This window comes from Scaptodrosophila lebanonensis, unplaced genomic scaffold, assembly GCF_003285725.1.
Source record: "Scaptodrosophila lebanonensis strain 11010-0011.00,11010-0021.00 unplaced genomic scaffold, SlebRS2 tig00000024-arrow-pilon, whole genome shotgun sequence".
Classification (NCBI taxonomy): domain Eukaryota; kingdom Metazoa; phylum Arthropoda; class Insecta; order Diptera; family Drosophilidae; genus Scaptodrosophila; species Scaptodrosophila lebanonensis.
Genome location: NW_022060538.1, coordinates 11336797 through 11353490, shown reverse-complemented (window position 1 = coordinate 11353490; position 16694 = coordinate 11336797). Strand labels below are relative to the sequence as shown.

General features: G+C 35.7%; 2 protein-coding genes across 2 annotated transcripts; one reads left to right on the top strand and one right to left on the bottom strand.

The window, feature by feature from the left end:
• Window positions 1-1465: 1465 nt before the first annotated feature.
• Window positions 1466-2701, bottom strand: LOC115621521. Its single transcript, XM_030515186.1, has one exon. It carries the CDS (start codon window positions 2675-2677, stop codon window positions 1808-1810), a length of 870 nt encoding a protein of 289 aa, XP_030371046.1. The 5' UTR covers window positions 2678-2701; the 3' UTR covers window positions 1466-1807.
• Window positions 2702-14996: 12295 nt separating this feature from the next.
• Window positions 14997-15976, top strand: LOC115621359 (proteasome subunit alpha type-4-like). Its single transcript, XM_030514983.1, has one exon. The coding sequence runs from the start codon at window positions 15063-15065 to the stop codon at window positions 15837-15839; it is 777 nt and encodes a 258-aa protein (XP_030370843.1). The 5' UTR covers window positions 14997-15062; the 3' UTR covers window positions 15840-15976.
• The last annotated feature ends 718 nt before the right edge of the window (window positions 15977-16694 follow it).

Sequence of the window (16694 nt, the reverse complement as noted above, 5' to 3'; positions counted from 1 at the left end):
GTTTCTATTTTATAATTATTGGCTCGGTTTTTTTTTATGATACGTCTGGGCATTGCTTAATGAGTCCAACCTGTGCCTCTAATTTAACGCTAGTTGCCAACTGCCAGCTTTGATTGAACTTTGGGGTGCCATAAAAGCGCCTGCTCTGAAATTCTTGCCTCCTCCTCAGCCTCTTTCGCTGATTTTCTTGTCTGCCGCTTGCCTCGGCTACTTATCAGTGTCGTCAAACAATTAAAAATTGAGCACTTAAGTTGTGGCCATAAAATCATTTGTTTTTGCTGTTCAGTATTTATATTTCTTTTCTTTTTTTCGTTTTGCTTTTATTGTCGCGCGGCCGCATTTCTTTTTATTTGCTTGCGGCTCTCAGTGGTGGAAAAAATTCAAATAGCAATAATTTGAAATCACTTTTTGTTGTTGTTGTTGCTTGTTTTGTTTTTTTTTTTTGTTTACCTAAACGAAAATTGTGCGCGCATTTTCACAAAAGCGTGGGGTTGAGAGCAAAGAAAAGCCGTTAAAAAATATTTGAGGCGCAATTTGAATTCGAATTGTTGACGACGCGACGTCGCGACCAAGTCATTGCCTGATAAGCTTGGACGGTCGGCACATCAACCAAAAGAGACTGACCCCAAAAACAATAAGAACAACAACTTATTTCAATGTGTAAAGTGAGTAGCTACGCGAACCACTTGAGTAAATAGTAAACAAAATAATGAAAACAAAGACTGAAATTATTGAACAGGAATTTTCATATTTTTCGCCCCCATAACTAAGCCTGTGGCGTGTCTTTGTTGCGGCTTTGTTGAACCACAGTGGGCCAGGCAAGTCAAAAGTATTAAATTTAATTCTCCGATTTGAGTTTGTCTTCTATTTCCAACTATTCTAACGGGTGTAGATAATAATAAGGAATAATCATTTTACTCTGATCAAATTTCAAACAGCCTTGCACTTAGAGCGTTGATTTAAACTACACCTAAATAAAAACCCGACATTTTTTAAGACAAAATTTTATTGAAACACTCATTGGCCATGCCCCGCTCATCCGTTTTAATGGGCGTTTGCTCCAGCTTGTAGCAAACAAATTTATTTTTAGTTTTCAAAGCGACTTTCCATTTTGATAGAATTTTGAGCGTATTTTATCATCATATATTTCAATAATGTATAGTAGTATATTAGTAGTATATTACGACCTTAAAGTCAGTTAGTTAAAATGCAGATCGACCTTAAAGTCAGTTAGTTAAAATGCCGATCGAGTTTTGATAGAAATAAATATATAAATATTCCAAAAATCGCTGCTCACCCGGACCAGTAACAAAAATTTGGTTATAATCATCATTTCGATTGTTTGTGCTTGATTAGTCAAATCATAATGATTTAATAATTTAAAGTAGAATGCAACCTAACTTCTTGGTTGCTTGAAGTTCTCTAACATGCGAAAAATATTTTAAGTAAATGTTTAAAAATTTAATTTTCTTGAGCTGCTAGTAGCAGAAAATATTGAAGATTTCAGTCAAAAATTGTATTGTGTGTTTTTTCAATGGAGTAGTTCTTTTTAATAAATTTTTTTAATTTTGATTTCTTGGATGTTTTATACTCTTCTTTTTATGCTTTACATTTTTTTTTTTTAGAATGTTGGCCATTACCAATTTTACGTATTGTTGTTTTTTAGATGATTTTAGATTTTTAAACAGCGTTCTTTAAATGAAGCAGTTTTCCAAGTCTGTTGTTCCACTGTGCAAACGAGAAAAAAAAAACAATTTAAACAATAATTTCCACAATTTTAGTCTCTCCGAAGCGCATGCCACTTCACTCAGTCCGAAACAGTTACGTCGCCAAATTTATAGCCCACCATATAGGGTGTCTTTGTCAGCTGCGACATGATGTGACACTTGACCTCCTCGAAACAGCGCGTTGCATCAATGTAGATTACTTCACGGCGATGACTGAGATATGCATTCAGTGCCGGCTCACTTTTGCGGAACTGTTGCATCTGACGATCCAAATAGATGAAATTATTTTGGGGATCTGGCGCGTACGGTTTTGTGACAACACGCATGCGCGCCATGCGCTCATCGATCTGCAGGAACACAAACCGATTGGGCGGCACTGTGAAGCCCTCGAATAGTTCGCGTGCCTCGCAACTGTTATTCGGGTAGTTATACAATATCCAACCTCGATGCAGTGCATCGTCCTGCAACAGGCGCTTGCGTATAATGTTGCCTATAGCCTCCGATCTGGTATAGACACAATCGCGTTCTATTCCCAATTGTAGTTGCTTGGCATACTCGTCCTGCTGATAGCCATTGATGTGGTGATAGGCCAGCACATCGGCGTCCAATATGAGTAGATTCCAACGTTTGCTCAGCTCCTGCGCCAAACTGTGACGCCCCGAACCGGGTCGGCCATGCAGGACAATACGATGATAAAAGTTCTTGCGCAACTGGAAGCCCTCGCCTTGCTCCCCACGATAAAAGGCATCCAATGCCTTGGCATAAATACCCTGCGCTATGCGTCGTATATTGGCGCCCAACCAATAGCGAATATCCTCTGGCGGCTGCAAGGAAATCTCGGCCAATGCCCGACTTATAACATCGAGCAATTTGTGTTTCTCCACATAGACCATGAAGCCAGCACCGAACTCCTGCAGCACGCTTTTGTCAAATTTCAGTGGAAAGGACATGATGAGCCGAGAGAAGTAGCGTTGAAGTGTAATTTTAAAATATGTAGACGTTTTTAGGAAATATGCTACAGTTATAAACTTATTCCGGCTAAAATATTTTAAATTGGAATGGAACATGGAAGTACGTGTATGTCGAGGATATTTCGATTATAAAACCTTTGGAAAATATGTACAAAAGCTTTTAAACAGAACAAGTTTTTAAAATCTTTCAAATTGACGGTTCAAATATGGACTAAAGAAACTTTTGAATGCGTCCAGCTTTTAAAGAGGAACAGTATTTTGTAGTATATAAGCATTTATATATATGTATTTTTATGCATGTGGTATCAGGAGGGATATATGCGATAGTTCCTTCTGCTTGTTGTTCTGATTGTTCCAGTATACTACAAGTAGTATGTAAAACGTGCTACTACCAAAAATGGTTGGGGAAATGTGTCCTTTTGTAGGACTCTAACTTCCACCTGATATAGTTCACTAGGGAAACTTGGATCTTTGTATGCACTAGGAATAATTAACAATAAATAAATAAATAAATAAATAGTTTTCTTTAAGAAAACTAAACTAAAATTCAATTGTACAAAATTCAAAATTAAAACAAGACTTCAAAAAAATTGAATATCTCTGGAATACTCTTCTTATTACTACCAAGGAGTCATAAAATAATTTTGCTGTCCACAATCCTTTCAGCAACTGTCTTGATGTTTTGTTAAAAATATATTGTTGCCTTAGATGAGATGACAATTTAATCGGTCTTGGCATTATAGAGTCCATATAACTGTACAGTGTTTTATAACGTATATAGTTCACAGCTGATTTTCTTTTAAAACTCGAGTTCTTTATTCAAATGCCACTTCGTATCTATGCATTTAAATACCCACTAGAGTCGTTACCATTGGCGTTATTGTAATTGTGACTATCAGTGCAGCTGCTTTGTTGGCCCCCACATTTATTGCCCATATTAATTACTTCCGTTACAATATTAGAAAATGGCGCGCACTTCCGCTCAAGTGTTGCCAACATTGAGGCAAATAAAAATGCGTCATAATGGCTGCTAATGCCCAACGCTAGCCAAACGAAATTGGCCTCATATGGATGCTTGTTGTGTGTGTGTAGATATTTGTGAGTGTGACAATATTTTGCAACGAATTATGACAGCTCTTTTGTCTGAGGGCGCGCATTAACAATTTAAAAAGTTATTTTGGCCCAAGCAACATCGTCTTGAGCTGCTAACGGCCCTGCAAAGTGTTGCCAAATGGCTGTCATACTTTATATTGTCTTATGAGCCACACTGCCATCTCTTCTTCGTCCTTTTGTCCGTCCTGCTGCTAAGCAAAAATGCAAGCATACTTACCAGCCGAGAGGAAGATGTTGCTACTATGCATATTGGCCAAAAAGATTTTGTTGTGTGTGTGTGCGTGTGTGTGTGGGTGGGCGGGCAATAAAAACATGCATTATATGAAAAATTGTTTCCTGTTGTCCTGCTGTATTATTGGTGTTGTTGCTGTGAGCCACCATAGCTTGACTGCTGAATAGAATCTGCAGCACATATTTGTTCTGAGAAATATTCTGTTAATATTTTCCACACACTAATAATGACGAGCCGGTGCATAGTGGGTCAACGGACGCAAATTTCAGAATTGAAAATTAATATTATTAAATACGAGTATACTGTGTCTTGTATTCATTTATTGGAAAACCATATTTATGTTTGCCTTTCCCTATTTTGAAGGTTGCTCTGAAGCAAGAAAACGATTATTATGTGGAGCCACTGAAATACAAACAATTCCTTTTGCTGGCCCGTAATTTGTAATCCCCTCACATTTTTAAGTAACTAGTAATTATAAGGTATTAATACATCAAATGGCATTCATTTTCGCTAAAATGGCTAGCATTTTCAAACTTCAAATAAAACTATAATGTACAATTGTGTATTTTATTGCATAACTATTCAGTTCGGTTGAAAAAAAAAAATGTGGAATCGAAATCGCCAAACTGCTTTTATATCCATTACTGTCAAACTCATTTAATTGATCTGTACAGCTTAAAGCAGTTACTTAGTTTATAAATATTCGTAATACCCTTCGTTCAAATCAAAATTGGTTTTCCTTTCTTCTTGTATAGTAAACAGAGAAATTAAATAAGAAAAGTCAGTCATTTTTTTTTTTTTTTAGCAAAAAAACAACACTAAGACTACCCAGTCTGATCAGATAGATCAACTCACCCGAGTTGATCTATCACAGATATTGAACGCCTCTCTACTGCCATCACGAAAATTTTCGATCACAATTTCCTTTACTTTACTTAACAGAGCTCGAACAATGCAATTTTTCTAGAACCACACGGCTCTCACTGAAATACTTGGTGCCGCGATAGAGTAACCTTAACAAAGCACTTTTGATATATTTTTTTGTTGTTAAATCTTTTTTCCAAAAGTAAAAATTGTCAGACAACCTTCTCGTTCAAATTGTAAATCTCTTGGGAAAAGAAAGAAGGTATTACTAACCCAGAGACGACCTTTTCGGTTTCGTTCTTGTATTCTTGTTCTTTAATTGTACCAACAAAAATCAATCTGGTTCAGTTGGTATGCTTTAATCTTTTAAAAATTGTCTGATTTGGCGTTTTAAAAAAAAATTTTATTATATAATTGTTTGTGGTTGGTTTGTGATTTATTCAAAAAGTCAGCAACTCTTAGGCAGAATATAAGCGTGAAATGATATAAAGAAAAGCACAATATTATTAAATATTACCAAAAATCATTTAATACTCGTATATATTAGCGTCCTAATCGCAGTTTCACACTATACTTTGAAAATGTGTGTCGACAAATATAGGAACATTTATGCAAAAGGTTTGTATCTTTCTTGATTAGGATTTTTTAAATTTTGTTGAAAAATCAGGATGCGTTGACTAACTGTGCGTTGCTTTTAGACATTGCAAGCAACAAACAGACGCTGTAAATTGTTGTGGGGCATTGCTTTAAGTGTAACAACAACAACAACGAGAACAACAACAATATCAACTCAAACATTTTAATTATATTAAAAGATAGCGTAAAATCAAAATATGACTGCGCTCTGTTGACCACAAAGCGCAACTTTTTTAATTAAAGTCTCGCGTCAAAGGAAAAAAGAAGCGCAGCCGGCAGCGCGCAGTTCTCAGAAATGTGCTAAATTATATATATTTCATCATTATGGAGGCGGTCGCCCGCCCATCACAGCCAGTTGCTGACGACATATCCTTTTTTAATCACCAAAAAATATGGCACAAACGTCGCCGACGTCTCCACTGCACTGCATTTCACTCCAATCACCCCGCTGCCTGTGTCTCTTCTGACTGACGCACTTTTGTTTATCAGCGCAATTTACAAACCAAAAAAAATTAAAAAAAATTCTTGTTCAGTCGTCGGGAATGTGAAAAACGTCGTTGGCTCATGTGAGGCTGTTGATGGAAGGGCGAGCTAACAGCATAGACCCGCTGATTGAGTGGGAAAAGACCACAGCTACTAAGTCGAGGAAGGGTATCGCTAAAATGTGCACACTTGTTCACAAAAAGAAACATTTTTAACTCCGCTTTCATTATTGCTTTAACTAATTCGAAAACTTCTGTGCATTCTAATACGAAGATTCTAGTAGCCTGCAACATATTTCCAAAATTTTGCACCGAAATAAATTAATTTAGTTTCCTAATAACTATTTTTTGAATTACGATAATTTATGAACGTGTTTTGAGAGCTTCTTTCGTCTTTTAATTCTTGACTTTTTTCACTGCTTTTCAAAAAGTAAGTACAACACACTGTGAACTTCTTTTGTTATTGATGGAAAGCTGGCATATATTTAAAATATGATGAAGTGACAGTAGCTCTTGAATCAACAAGAAACTAAATCTATTCAATTGCGATTTTAAACGTTAAATTCTGAATACGCTGTATGAAATACTTGTAGTGGCAATTAAAGCAGAAAAAAAGAAAAGTGAAAATAATTTGTAGCCATTTGAAGCCAGTTGCAAATAAGGGCAAGTTTTCAAAATTATTCATTCAACATGCCCAAATGTTTAATCGAAATTAAAAACATTTATAACCAACTGAATGCATTGCGTTTTTAAACGTTGAACCGACGAAAATGTATAATGAGGAAATAGTGATTTAAAATTTCGAGTGATTTACTTTTAAAAAGCAATCGAAATTGAAACATCTATCAAAAACTGTAAGCATTGCGGTTTTAAACGTTAAGCTGACGAAAATGTATAATAAAGAAATAGTGATTTAAAAAGTCGAGTGACTTTTTAAAAGTAATCGAAATCGAAAACATATATGACAGACTGTAAGCATTGCGGTTTTAAACGTTAAACACTGAATTCGCTACACTTTTGATTATTGGCAGAGCCGCTTGCCCCGTTGGCTGATAAGGAAAAGTGGCGGTTGGTGCTTGGCACCCGCTTACAAGTACTTAGATTATGGACACCCACTTGCACCATAGGCAGGCGGCGCATGTGCCTCGCCAATTGCGCGTTAGTCGAGTTCACTTTAATGTTGCCGTCGCCGGTCCAGGGCACTGTTGCATCTTTGACTTTGCTCGCTGATTTATCGCCATTTCTCCCTCCCTTCTATGTACTTCTGTATACTTTGAGGCCCATTGAGTCAGCGCGACGCCGACGAGTCTTTGCAACATTCAAATGTGACTGATAGACATTTTTGTTGTACTCGTACTCGCACAAGTATGTGTGCTGTGCTTTATCTATGGACGTTAAGAAGTCTTGTATGTTCACACTATTTCATCAGCTCACCAAAGACTTTTGCTTTCCTTCGTCTTTTTTATCAGCATGCATTTCCGGCTGTGGTCACGACTAGTGCTGACGAACTTGTGACTTATGCGGACGCTGGATACGGTGAGTCCCAGCCCATGTCCCAAGAGTGTAATTAAAGAACTGCTGATATTTTATTACTTGCGAGCAGCGAGAATACCGGTGTTTGTTGTTGGCTGAAAACTATAACTGCTCCAACATTCTTTTAAAAATAAGCTGCTATCCAAAGAGCAAAAGCATTACTCAAGACATTATATTGTGATTCGTCAACAATAACAAATTTTAAATGGCATACGTTCGCACCTAAAATAGAAATTGGGGAATTATTTGATAACAAATCATTGCAGTCTTAAATTTGATTATTTTTTTTTAAAATTGATATACATATATTTATTAGTATATATCAGTATAAAGAATATGCTTCAGGTTATTGAAAAATTTATGTATTTTAGGCCTTTTTAAAACTGTTGCTAGCAAGCTGTTATCAACTTATTTATTTCTATCATCGGTTTTGACTCAAATTTGTTCTTATTTATTGCTTAATTTCTGCATTTATGTGCGATTAATTAATAACAGCTGGATCTACATAAGTAGTATAATTTTATGCTGAATTTCAAAGCCAATTTGTTTGCTCTGAGCAATGCGAATATGTACATTGCTTTAAACAAAATGTTGGTTAAGTCACACAATATTTGAAGTGGTTGTGTTTGCCACTTTTTCACATATTTTCCACTTCATACGCAACAGTGTTTTCTCATTTTTTGTTGCCTCTTTTCGTCCATAACAATTAAAAATCATTTTTCATTTCTGAACCGTAACCCGACAACAATTGGTAGTCAATTTTGTGGCGAACGAAGCTCGTAGCTGTGTGTGCTGCCGCCTTTTATTTCCCCAATGTGCCATTGGGCAATACCTCAGAAACAAAACCACACATCAACAACAACAGAAAGCACGCACATGCACACAAAAAAAAAAAAAAAACACCAACGACAATTTCGACACCTCTGCAACCAACAATTACAGCAACAACAACAATCAAACGAGCAACGACAGCTTCGTCATGTGACAATTTCACGTTTCTGCCAATAATTCTGGCTGCCATTTTTTCTGACCAGTTTCCATGTCCGCTCGTTCAGTCACTTGTACGTTCGCACAGTGGCTGAATAATTTTAAAAATATTTTTATTGAATTTGCAAAATGTTTGTGATTTACCGAAACAGCAATACGTGCTGGTGAATTGAAAATGAAAGCAGACTTAGCTGCTTATTTTATTTTAAATTTCTAAAATTTAGTCATACTCGTCAATAGTCAACTGAACCCTTAACTGGTCACAGAAATTTTAAATACGAAATCAAAACAGACGGACGGACATGTCTAGGAGGACTCGTCGTTAAAGTTTATATTCTTAATTATCGAATCATTACAAATTTGATGAAAAATGTTAAACGAAACTGAACTAACAGCTATTCTTTAAATATAATATCATATTTTCAATTTATTAATTGTTGGAAAAGCCTTTTAAATACGTTTATTTGTTAGCATTTTACTTCGTCTTGATCTGGTGGAGTATATCTGCGAATGTCTTGATAATTCCTGAGAAAAGGTATAAGAAGAGTGTTATTTTCTAAATATGTCGATTACAGTTTTTTAATTCAAAATCTAAACGGAATAGAGGCCTTTTACAACTTTTTTTTTTAACCTTACAAATAATAATAATATGATATGCAAGTAATGATTGTAATTGTAAAACGTGTGGCATAAAACATTTGCACCATCTGCCAAACTTGTTTGCTAGGGGAAAAGGTTAATTGGCCCACTGTAGTTGGTGGCAAAAAAGTGTTGCATACTTTGGTGCGGCGCGCTTGCTATTTTTTCCACACAGCTACATATAATGGTGAGATGTAATTGTTGTTTTGGTTGCCTTCAATTATGCCGCAATTGAAAAATTACTACGTGTTCGACTCTGTGCCTTTTTGTTTTTGTTTGGTGTGCTCTGTTGATAGCTGCGATTTGTTGAACCCTTCCACTTTATCGGGCTTGGTTCAAAATTACAACAGGTTTTAAAATTTGTCACCACAACAAACAGATGCAGCAACAACAAGAAGAATCTACCATCATGACATACAGCAAATGAAGCACAAATTTAATTACGCAATTTTATTGGATTAACAACGACCAGGAGGCCGGCTGTACGGTTGGATGTTTGGTCCATCAGTTGGCCAGGGATGGGCAGCGAAGGAGCTGGGCAGGGCGGTGGCAAACAACGAATTTAAATATGCCGCACATGTGCGAGGCAGCAGACGTGTCTCAGTCCTACCAAAAAATTGCAGCACGTTGTCTAGTCGCGTAGGTGTGTCGTAAATTAACCCGCCATTGTTGTACCCATGCACTCAAAGAAAAGTATCTATTTATGTATTAATATTATGAGGAAACTTAAACTTTGAAAATTCAAATGGAAAAAAGAATGCTTTAAAAGCGAGGAAAAATGCTTATTTGAAAAAAATTTTCTGTTGCACTTTTTTGAAAGCTTGTTTTTTAACATAATTAACAGTTAAAAGTTTTTTGTTTTTTAAATATTTTAATAATAATACGATTTTCTTTGCTTTTAGAAATCAGTTTCTGATCATGTGAAAACTCATTTTTAAAAGATTTTATAATGATTTAACTGCTTTTTTATGTCCGATTTATTCGGTAATGAAAAGTTAAAATTTATTTAATGAATTTATTTTTAGAAACTTATAGCAACCTAAAATTCATTTGATGTTTAGAAAAGTCCGGTTTTTTTTTTAAAGATTTTACAAATAATAAGAACTGCTTTTTGAAGTCCGATTTTTTCGTAATCGAAAACATTGACTTTCGACATAGGAAATAAATAAAAATTATAAAAACAAGATGCTAAGCTAGGAAAGCCTAAGATGGAGAAATCTAATCAAATTACAATAATATCTAATTAACGCCTGCGACCCGGTGGGGAAATATAATTTGCTCTTCGGCTAGCTGTGAATGAAAAGTTAACCCTCATTTTTTGAATTTATTTTTAGAAACAACTATATTTTATTAAAATTTCTAAACAATTCTTTTTGGCAACTATTTCTTCCAATTTGTACATTTTTTTGCTTATGTTGTTTGTTTTATGTGAAGCACAATAAGAACCACATTTAATGAAATATTGATTTGTTTATATAAGTATATTATATGGGTACATAATTGTTTCGCGAAATGAATTTCTCATTTTATACAGAAGACAAGAAAGTGAAGTCTTATGTAGGAACATTTTGTTTGAAACAATGCCTGGCCTTGTCAGATTTTTTCTAAGTGGAGCTTCTACTCTTCTTCAACTTGTAGTTGTTATTGTTGACGCCAATGTTGCGTATATACGAGGATGTGGTTTGGTCGTAGGGTCAGGTCCTGTGCGCACGTTGTTATCTTCGTTTTGTGGCCTTTCACTTATGCAAACGAAACATTTGAAAAATATGCTGGCAGGATAAACAAAGCGGCAACAAAGTGCAGCTGATGCCCAACAACATCCTCTGGAAGTCATCTCACTGACATTTTAATGAGCATGCTGTGCAACGTGCAACGCGACTTCTGCCGGAAAATTGTGCATTGCGACCATCAACAAACGGCAGCCGACACAGGAACAGGCATAGGCATAGGCACAGGCACAAAATCCTTGTTAAATTCATTAGCAAAGCGTTGCACCTCAACGAACCAACGTGTCGAGCCCGGGGGACTGGGCCGTCGTTGTTATGCACACACGAAATTAAAACCCCACACTACCTACACACACACACACACACACACACACATACACACCCCATCCACTCGAACAGCTATAGCTATCCAGATACAAATTTGGTGGCGTGGAGCAGCGACATGACATGATACCGATACTAAACTGACACTTTGACATGGACTTAACCCTAAAAACGCTTTGTTGGCTTTATTGGTGTCGTGTCTGCCACCGTCGCCGCCATGTTTGCTCTTTGCCTCCTGTGTGTGTGTGTGTGTGTGTGTGTCGGTGTGTGTGGGAGAGATAAGGGGGATATCATGGGCATATGTTGTGGCAACAACAGCAGCGATGCGTGGCAGCAAAGGTATCCACTTGATTTTTGCACTAATTTACGTGGATTAAACGCTTCGTGTGGCTCGTGCGTGTCACGTTGCCGTCTGGTGGGCTTGACCTGGCATTACGCTTAAATACCTTTTAATTGACAATTTGTGCATGTCATTTGGCGCTTAAGGTTCAATTATTCTAACATGTGAGTGTGCCTGATTATTTATTGTGTGGGCATTAACTAAAGTTCATAAAGCTTTGCATTAAATGTTGCTAATAAAACTAGAGCAACACTATTTATTGTTAGTTTTAGTTATAGTTTTGTTTTTGTTTATGAACTTGAAATTCTCAGAAATGCTAAGATAAATATTTTTTGCAAAACACAAATAAATATTTTAGATTGCACACTACTAAGAATTAGTAGTTCACAATATTTTCATGAGTCTTTACACATTATCGTTATTATTAAAAACACTTTTCCGTTTAACATTTAATATCAGGAATTGTGGTCAGATTTAATCATGGAAATTGTTAAAATATGCAAAATGATACATTTATTATTAATAGAAGACTTTGTTGATTTATAAAAAAAGTTGGGCCCATTTGGACTGGCTCTTATCGCTAACTTTGTATTAAACATGTTAAGTATCACACACTTTTTTGACCGATTCAAAAATTGTTTTTCATTCTAATTTTTGTGTATTTAAATGTTCTTCATGGTTGTCTGTTCGCCTGTTGAAGAATATAAACCGTAGGTCATTGGGAAGTTTTAAAACTTTTACAAATGTTATTAGTTTGTATTAACTTGTTGGGTTGATTTTTGAAATATTTTTAACATTTTCTCAAAATATTTATATTTTTGGGGAACTCTAAATCTTAGGCTTGTTATAATTATGGCAATGTAGCTTAAAGCATCCAAAGATATAGTTGTGACAAAAGAAATTAACAAATTTTACACAAATTGTTTAATGAATTTTAATGCTCTCCCTTGTCCAAAAAATTTGGTTTCTACCATTACATCAGGGTACGCACATTTTAAAAAATTCTTCAATTATTATTAAAATATTTAATATTAAATGTTTTATAATTATAAGACACACACTTCTGTACTTATAGGGAGCTGAAGGCCCAAGAAGCTATAGCTTCGTTAAATTTTAAGTAAGCATAAAATTTCTAATTGTTTAATTTTATAATTGTCTAACCAATGACAGTTCTTAAATAAAAACTAAAGATATAACAATTTTATGTTGCGTGTAGTATATAAAGAAATAAATAATTCATATTTTTGAGCAACTCATTCTATCGAGTTTTACTTCCTAATTTTGTTGTATATGTAGGTGAAAAGAGTCTTTAAAACTAATAAATACATGAAAACTCAACTAACGAACCCAATAAACTTGTGAGGTCACCAAAAGCAATTAAAAACGAAAATACATTGAGATTCATAGAAACTCATATCGTTGCTTTAGCTTAGCCTCTGATATATTCGACTCTTTTCATAGAATTTGTATATTTCAATTTAAATTTAACTCTAGCTTTACGCTGAACTTTTCAACTCGAAATTTGTGTTAATAAACGATTCGTTGTTACTTCGGCCAATCTAAATTTTAATAGTTGGGGCAGGACGGAGTAACCTCGTCAAGCTGCAAAGTCAGACAAAGTGGAAGCCAAAAACAGAAAAGTGCTTAAATAAGCGTTGCTCATGCATTTGGGGGGGAGGGGCGCTTAGCCGCTTAAGCCGCCGAAGCCGCCACCACACGGTGCCAAAAGTCGTCGTCTAATTGAACCCAACAGATATTTTCAATTAGCAGAAAAACATTTGTGCGCTAAAAAACTTTTATTTAACTTTTTTCCTATCGGTGTATTTTATTTTGTGCGTTTTTTGTTGTCTCGCTTGTTGTTGTTGTTGCCACCTTGAGCCAAGAATTCCTGCGGGGCGAACACGTCGAGCGCTTTGTCTGGACACTGGCGGCCAATAAAAAAAGGCACCTTAGTGCTTCAACTTTGGGGCGAAAGCAGAAAACTTTTTAATGCCATTAAAAAAAGAACGATGGCGAAAAAACGGAAGATGCCAAAGTTTTGGTGTGTAAGAAGAGGAAAAAATTCGAAAAAGGTAGAAGGAAATAAAGTGCCTTAACATTTTCAATTGCCAACTTGCTGAGTTTAAACCAAAAATTGCAGCAGCAACATAAATCAATTTCAATATTTTTGTGGCACTTTATGCACGGCGTAAATTTAATTGATAAAAGTGTGGCTGCCACACTCCATTTCCGGCTTCAAAATGCAAATGGCAGTGCTCCCAAAATGACTACAAAATTTCCAAAATCTACAACTTGAGATAAGAGCGGACTTCAAACAAACTAATTCAAAGCCTATGAGTGTGTGTGTGTGTGTGTGTTTGTCTGCACTTCATTCCGAGTGCAACGTTTTGCGGCATGCAACGTATATGCAACACTGAAGCATGCAACACAAATCAGCGCATAATGGCGGCAAACCCATGGCGCTGTGTTTGCATTAGAATTGTTTGTAGGGTAGTAGTGGCCCCTGACAATGGGTGCATTGCCATGGCTCCATGGACGACGCATTTCAATAATTCTAATTAATTTATTAACGTTTATCGGGCACGATAAATTTCCCATATCGCACATGCATGAAGCAACAGTGCACTGTGGCACAAATACATATATTACCGGTTAAAAATATTGCTTCTACTGGTAGAAGATTACTGGGGTTCTTGCAACGCTTTTATTGCTTGTGAATTTCGATATTAATATTGGTATTTTATTATTGGATTCTGGTAGGGAAACTATGATTTATATATTCACCTTCTATTTAAGACAGAAATAGGGAAAACTATTGTACAGACACAAGTTTTTTCCATACTCGAATATATTCATTTTATCTTCATAATTTTAAGTACTATGTCTACATTTCTTGTTCTCTATTACAAATCCATTTTACTCTTCATTGTCATCTAATATGTTATCTTCATTTTAATCGATTAGTATATCATTATATCGGAACCATACATATTTTCCATATGTGGAATATTGCCAAAGAGAACTAGGCTTGAAGATAATGTCTCAATTTCCTTTGACTATGGCTGAGAGATTATGTTTCTGAAAGCGTTGAGATATTACGAGTGGTTGTTTAAAAGAGCGACGGAGAAGGAGAGACAGAGTAAAAGGTTGGAATTGTAATATTTGCCAACATATCCCATATTTAAGAAATTATACTGATCATCTTTGTGGATTTTTATGTTTGATTATTAAGAATGAATTCTACAGCCTAATGGTAACTCAGTCTTCCACAGCATAAGACCTTACTTTGGAACATAAGATAGTTAAAAATAGTCGTTGTGTTTAACAGGGTTGTAAACAACCTTTTAGAAATCGCATCAACTTTTCTATTTCAGTAAAAAGCTAATACATAAATATCCACACAACCAAAAGTAACCACACCGCAATACAGACCTGTTCCTATTTAACTTTAACACAAAATACATATATTTTTTGAACAAAAACTGAAATGTCGCGTCGTTATGATTTGCGTACCACAATGTTCTCCCCGGAGGGCCGTCTTTACCAGGTTGAGTACGCCATGGAGTCTATTTCCCATGCTGGCACATGTCTGGGCATTAAGGCGGAGGACGGCATTTTGCTAAGCGCTGAGTCCGGCAATAAGAGCAGGTTGATGGAGCTAACTAACGAATCTGAGAAGATATATCGGATCAACAAGAATATGGTGTGCTCTGTGGCTGGCATTACTGGTGATGCTGATGTTTTAATAAAGGAGGCTCGTTTGATTTCGCAGCATTACCGATTTGGCAACGGAGAGGAAATACCATGCGAACAGCTTGTCTCAGATTTGTGCGACATCAAGCAGGCCTACACCCAGTACGGTGGGAAGCGCCCATTTGGCGTTTCTCTGCTCTATATGGGCTGGGACAAGGAGAAGGGCTACCAGCTGCTTCAATCCGATCCTAGTGGAAACTATAGTAGCTGGAAGGCCACATGTATTGGCAAAAATGTTGGTGCTGCCACTGCCGTACTGGATAGAGAACTGGGAAAGGGGAAGACTATTAGTCTCGACGAGGCCAAGGAGCTGGCCATAAAGGTGCTGAGCAGGACATGGGACAGCTCCAAGTTGATTCCAGAAAGGATAGAAATAGCCACCTTGCAGCGCATTAATGAAACGACAGTCTTCAATATGCTGGCCAAATCCGTTGTAAAAGAGCTGATTGAGAATAATGAAAGGTTAGAGGCAGAAGCCGAAGAAAGACAGGGACAGTCGACATCCAAGTAGCCAATATATGCTAAGTATTTTAATAGACACACGACAGATTTACAAAAGCAATATTTGTAAAACTAAATTCTATGTATTTTTAAAAATGTATCTTGATTGCGAAAATTATAACACAAGTCAAACCTATAAAACCCGTACTTCAATCTGACTTGATTGTCCTGAAAAAGGCGTGTTCACACTGAAAATTGTAAAATTTAGTTTGATATTTAATGGAATGCTTGATATGAAAAAGCCGTGTTCGGACTGAAAATTGTATTTAAATTTGTGGTTTGACTGGAGTGTTTGATATGTAAACATCAAATTTAGCATTTTTTGCAATACTTATCCTTATCAATTTCTGATGATCATAGAACTTTATTAATACTTTATAAATTAATCAAATATTATTAGTATTGTATTAAAGTAATTCCTCTTTTAATTTAAAAAGAAATACGAAATGGACGTACGATTATTCATAATCTATGAAAATTCAAAGTTCATATTTATTTCTAAGTCAATATTCTATTCGAAACTACGATTCGTCAATTTCAAATTCAATTTATTTATTATTATTTATTTCAGACTGTTATTATAGATATTTAAGTCGTAAGCATTATAGAGTAGATCACATATTGTGAAGATATTTTTACAAAATATCGGAAGTAGTCAATATTTTGTATTCAGTTTTAAAAATCGTATATGAGAACTTAGCTATCAGAGTTCTTCTCGTTTATTTGTTTGGACAACATTGCAGGAAACTTTTGAAACTCGCTAAACGATTTTTCATTTATAATAAATAAAAGTGTGGTCCATAAAATATTGCTGCACCAATGAGTCAAGAAACTACTGTCTAAACTAATCCTATGTTATAGTTTT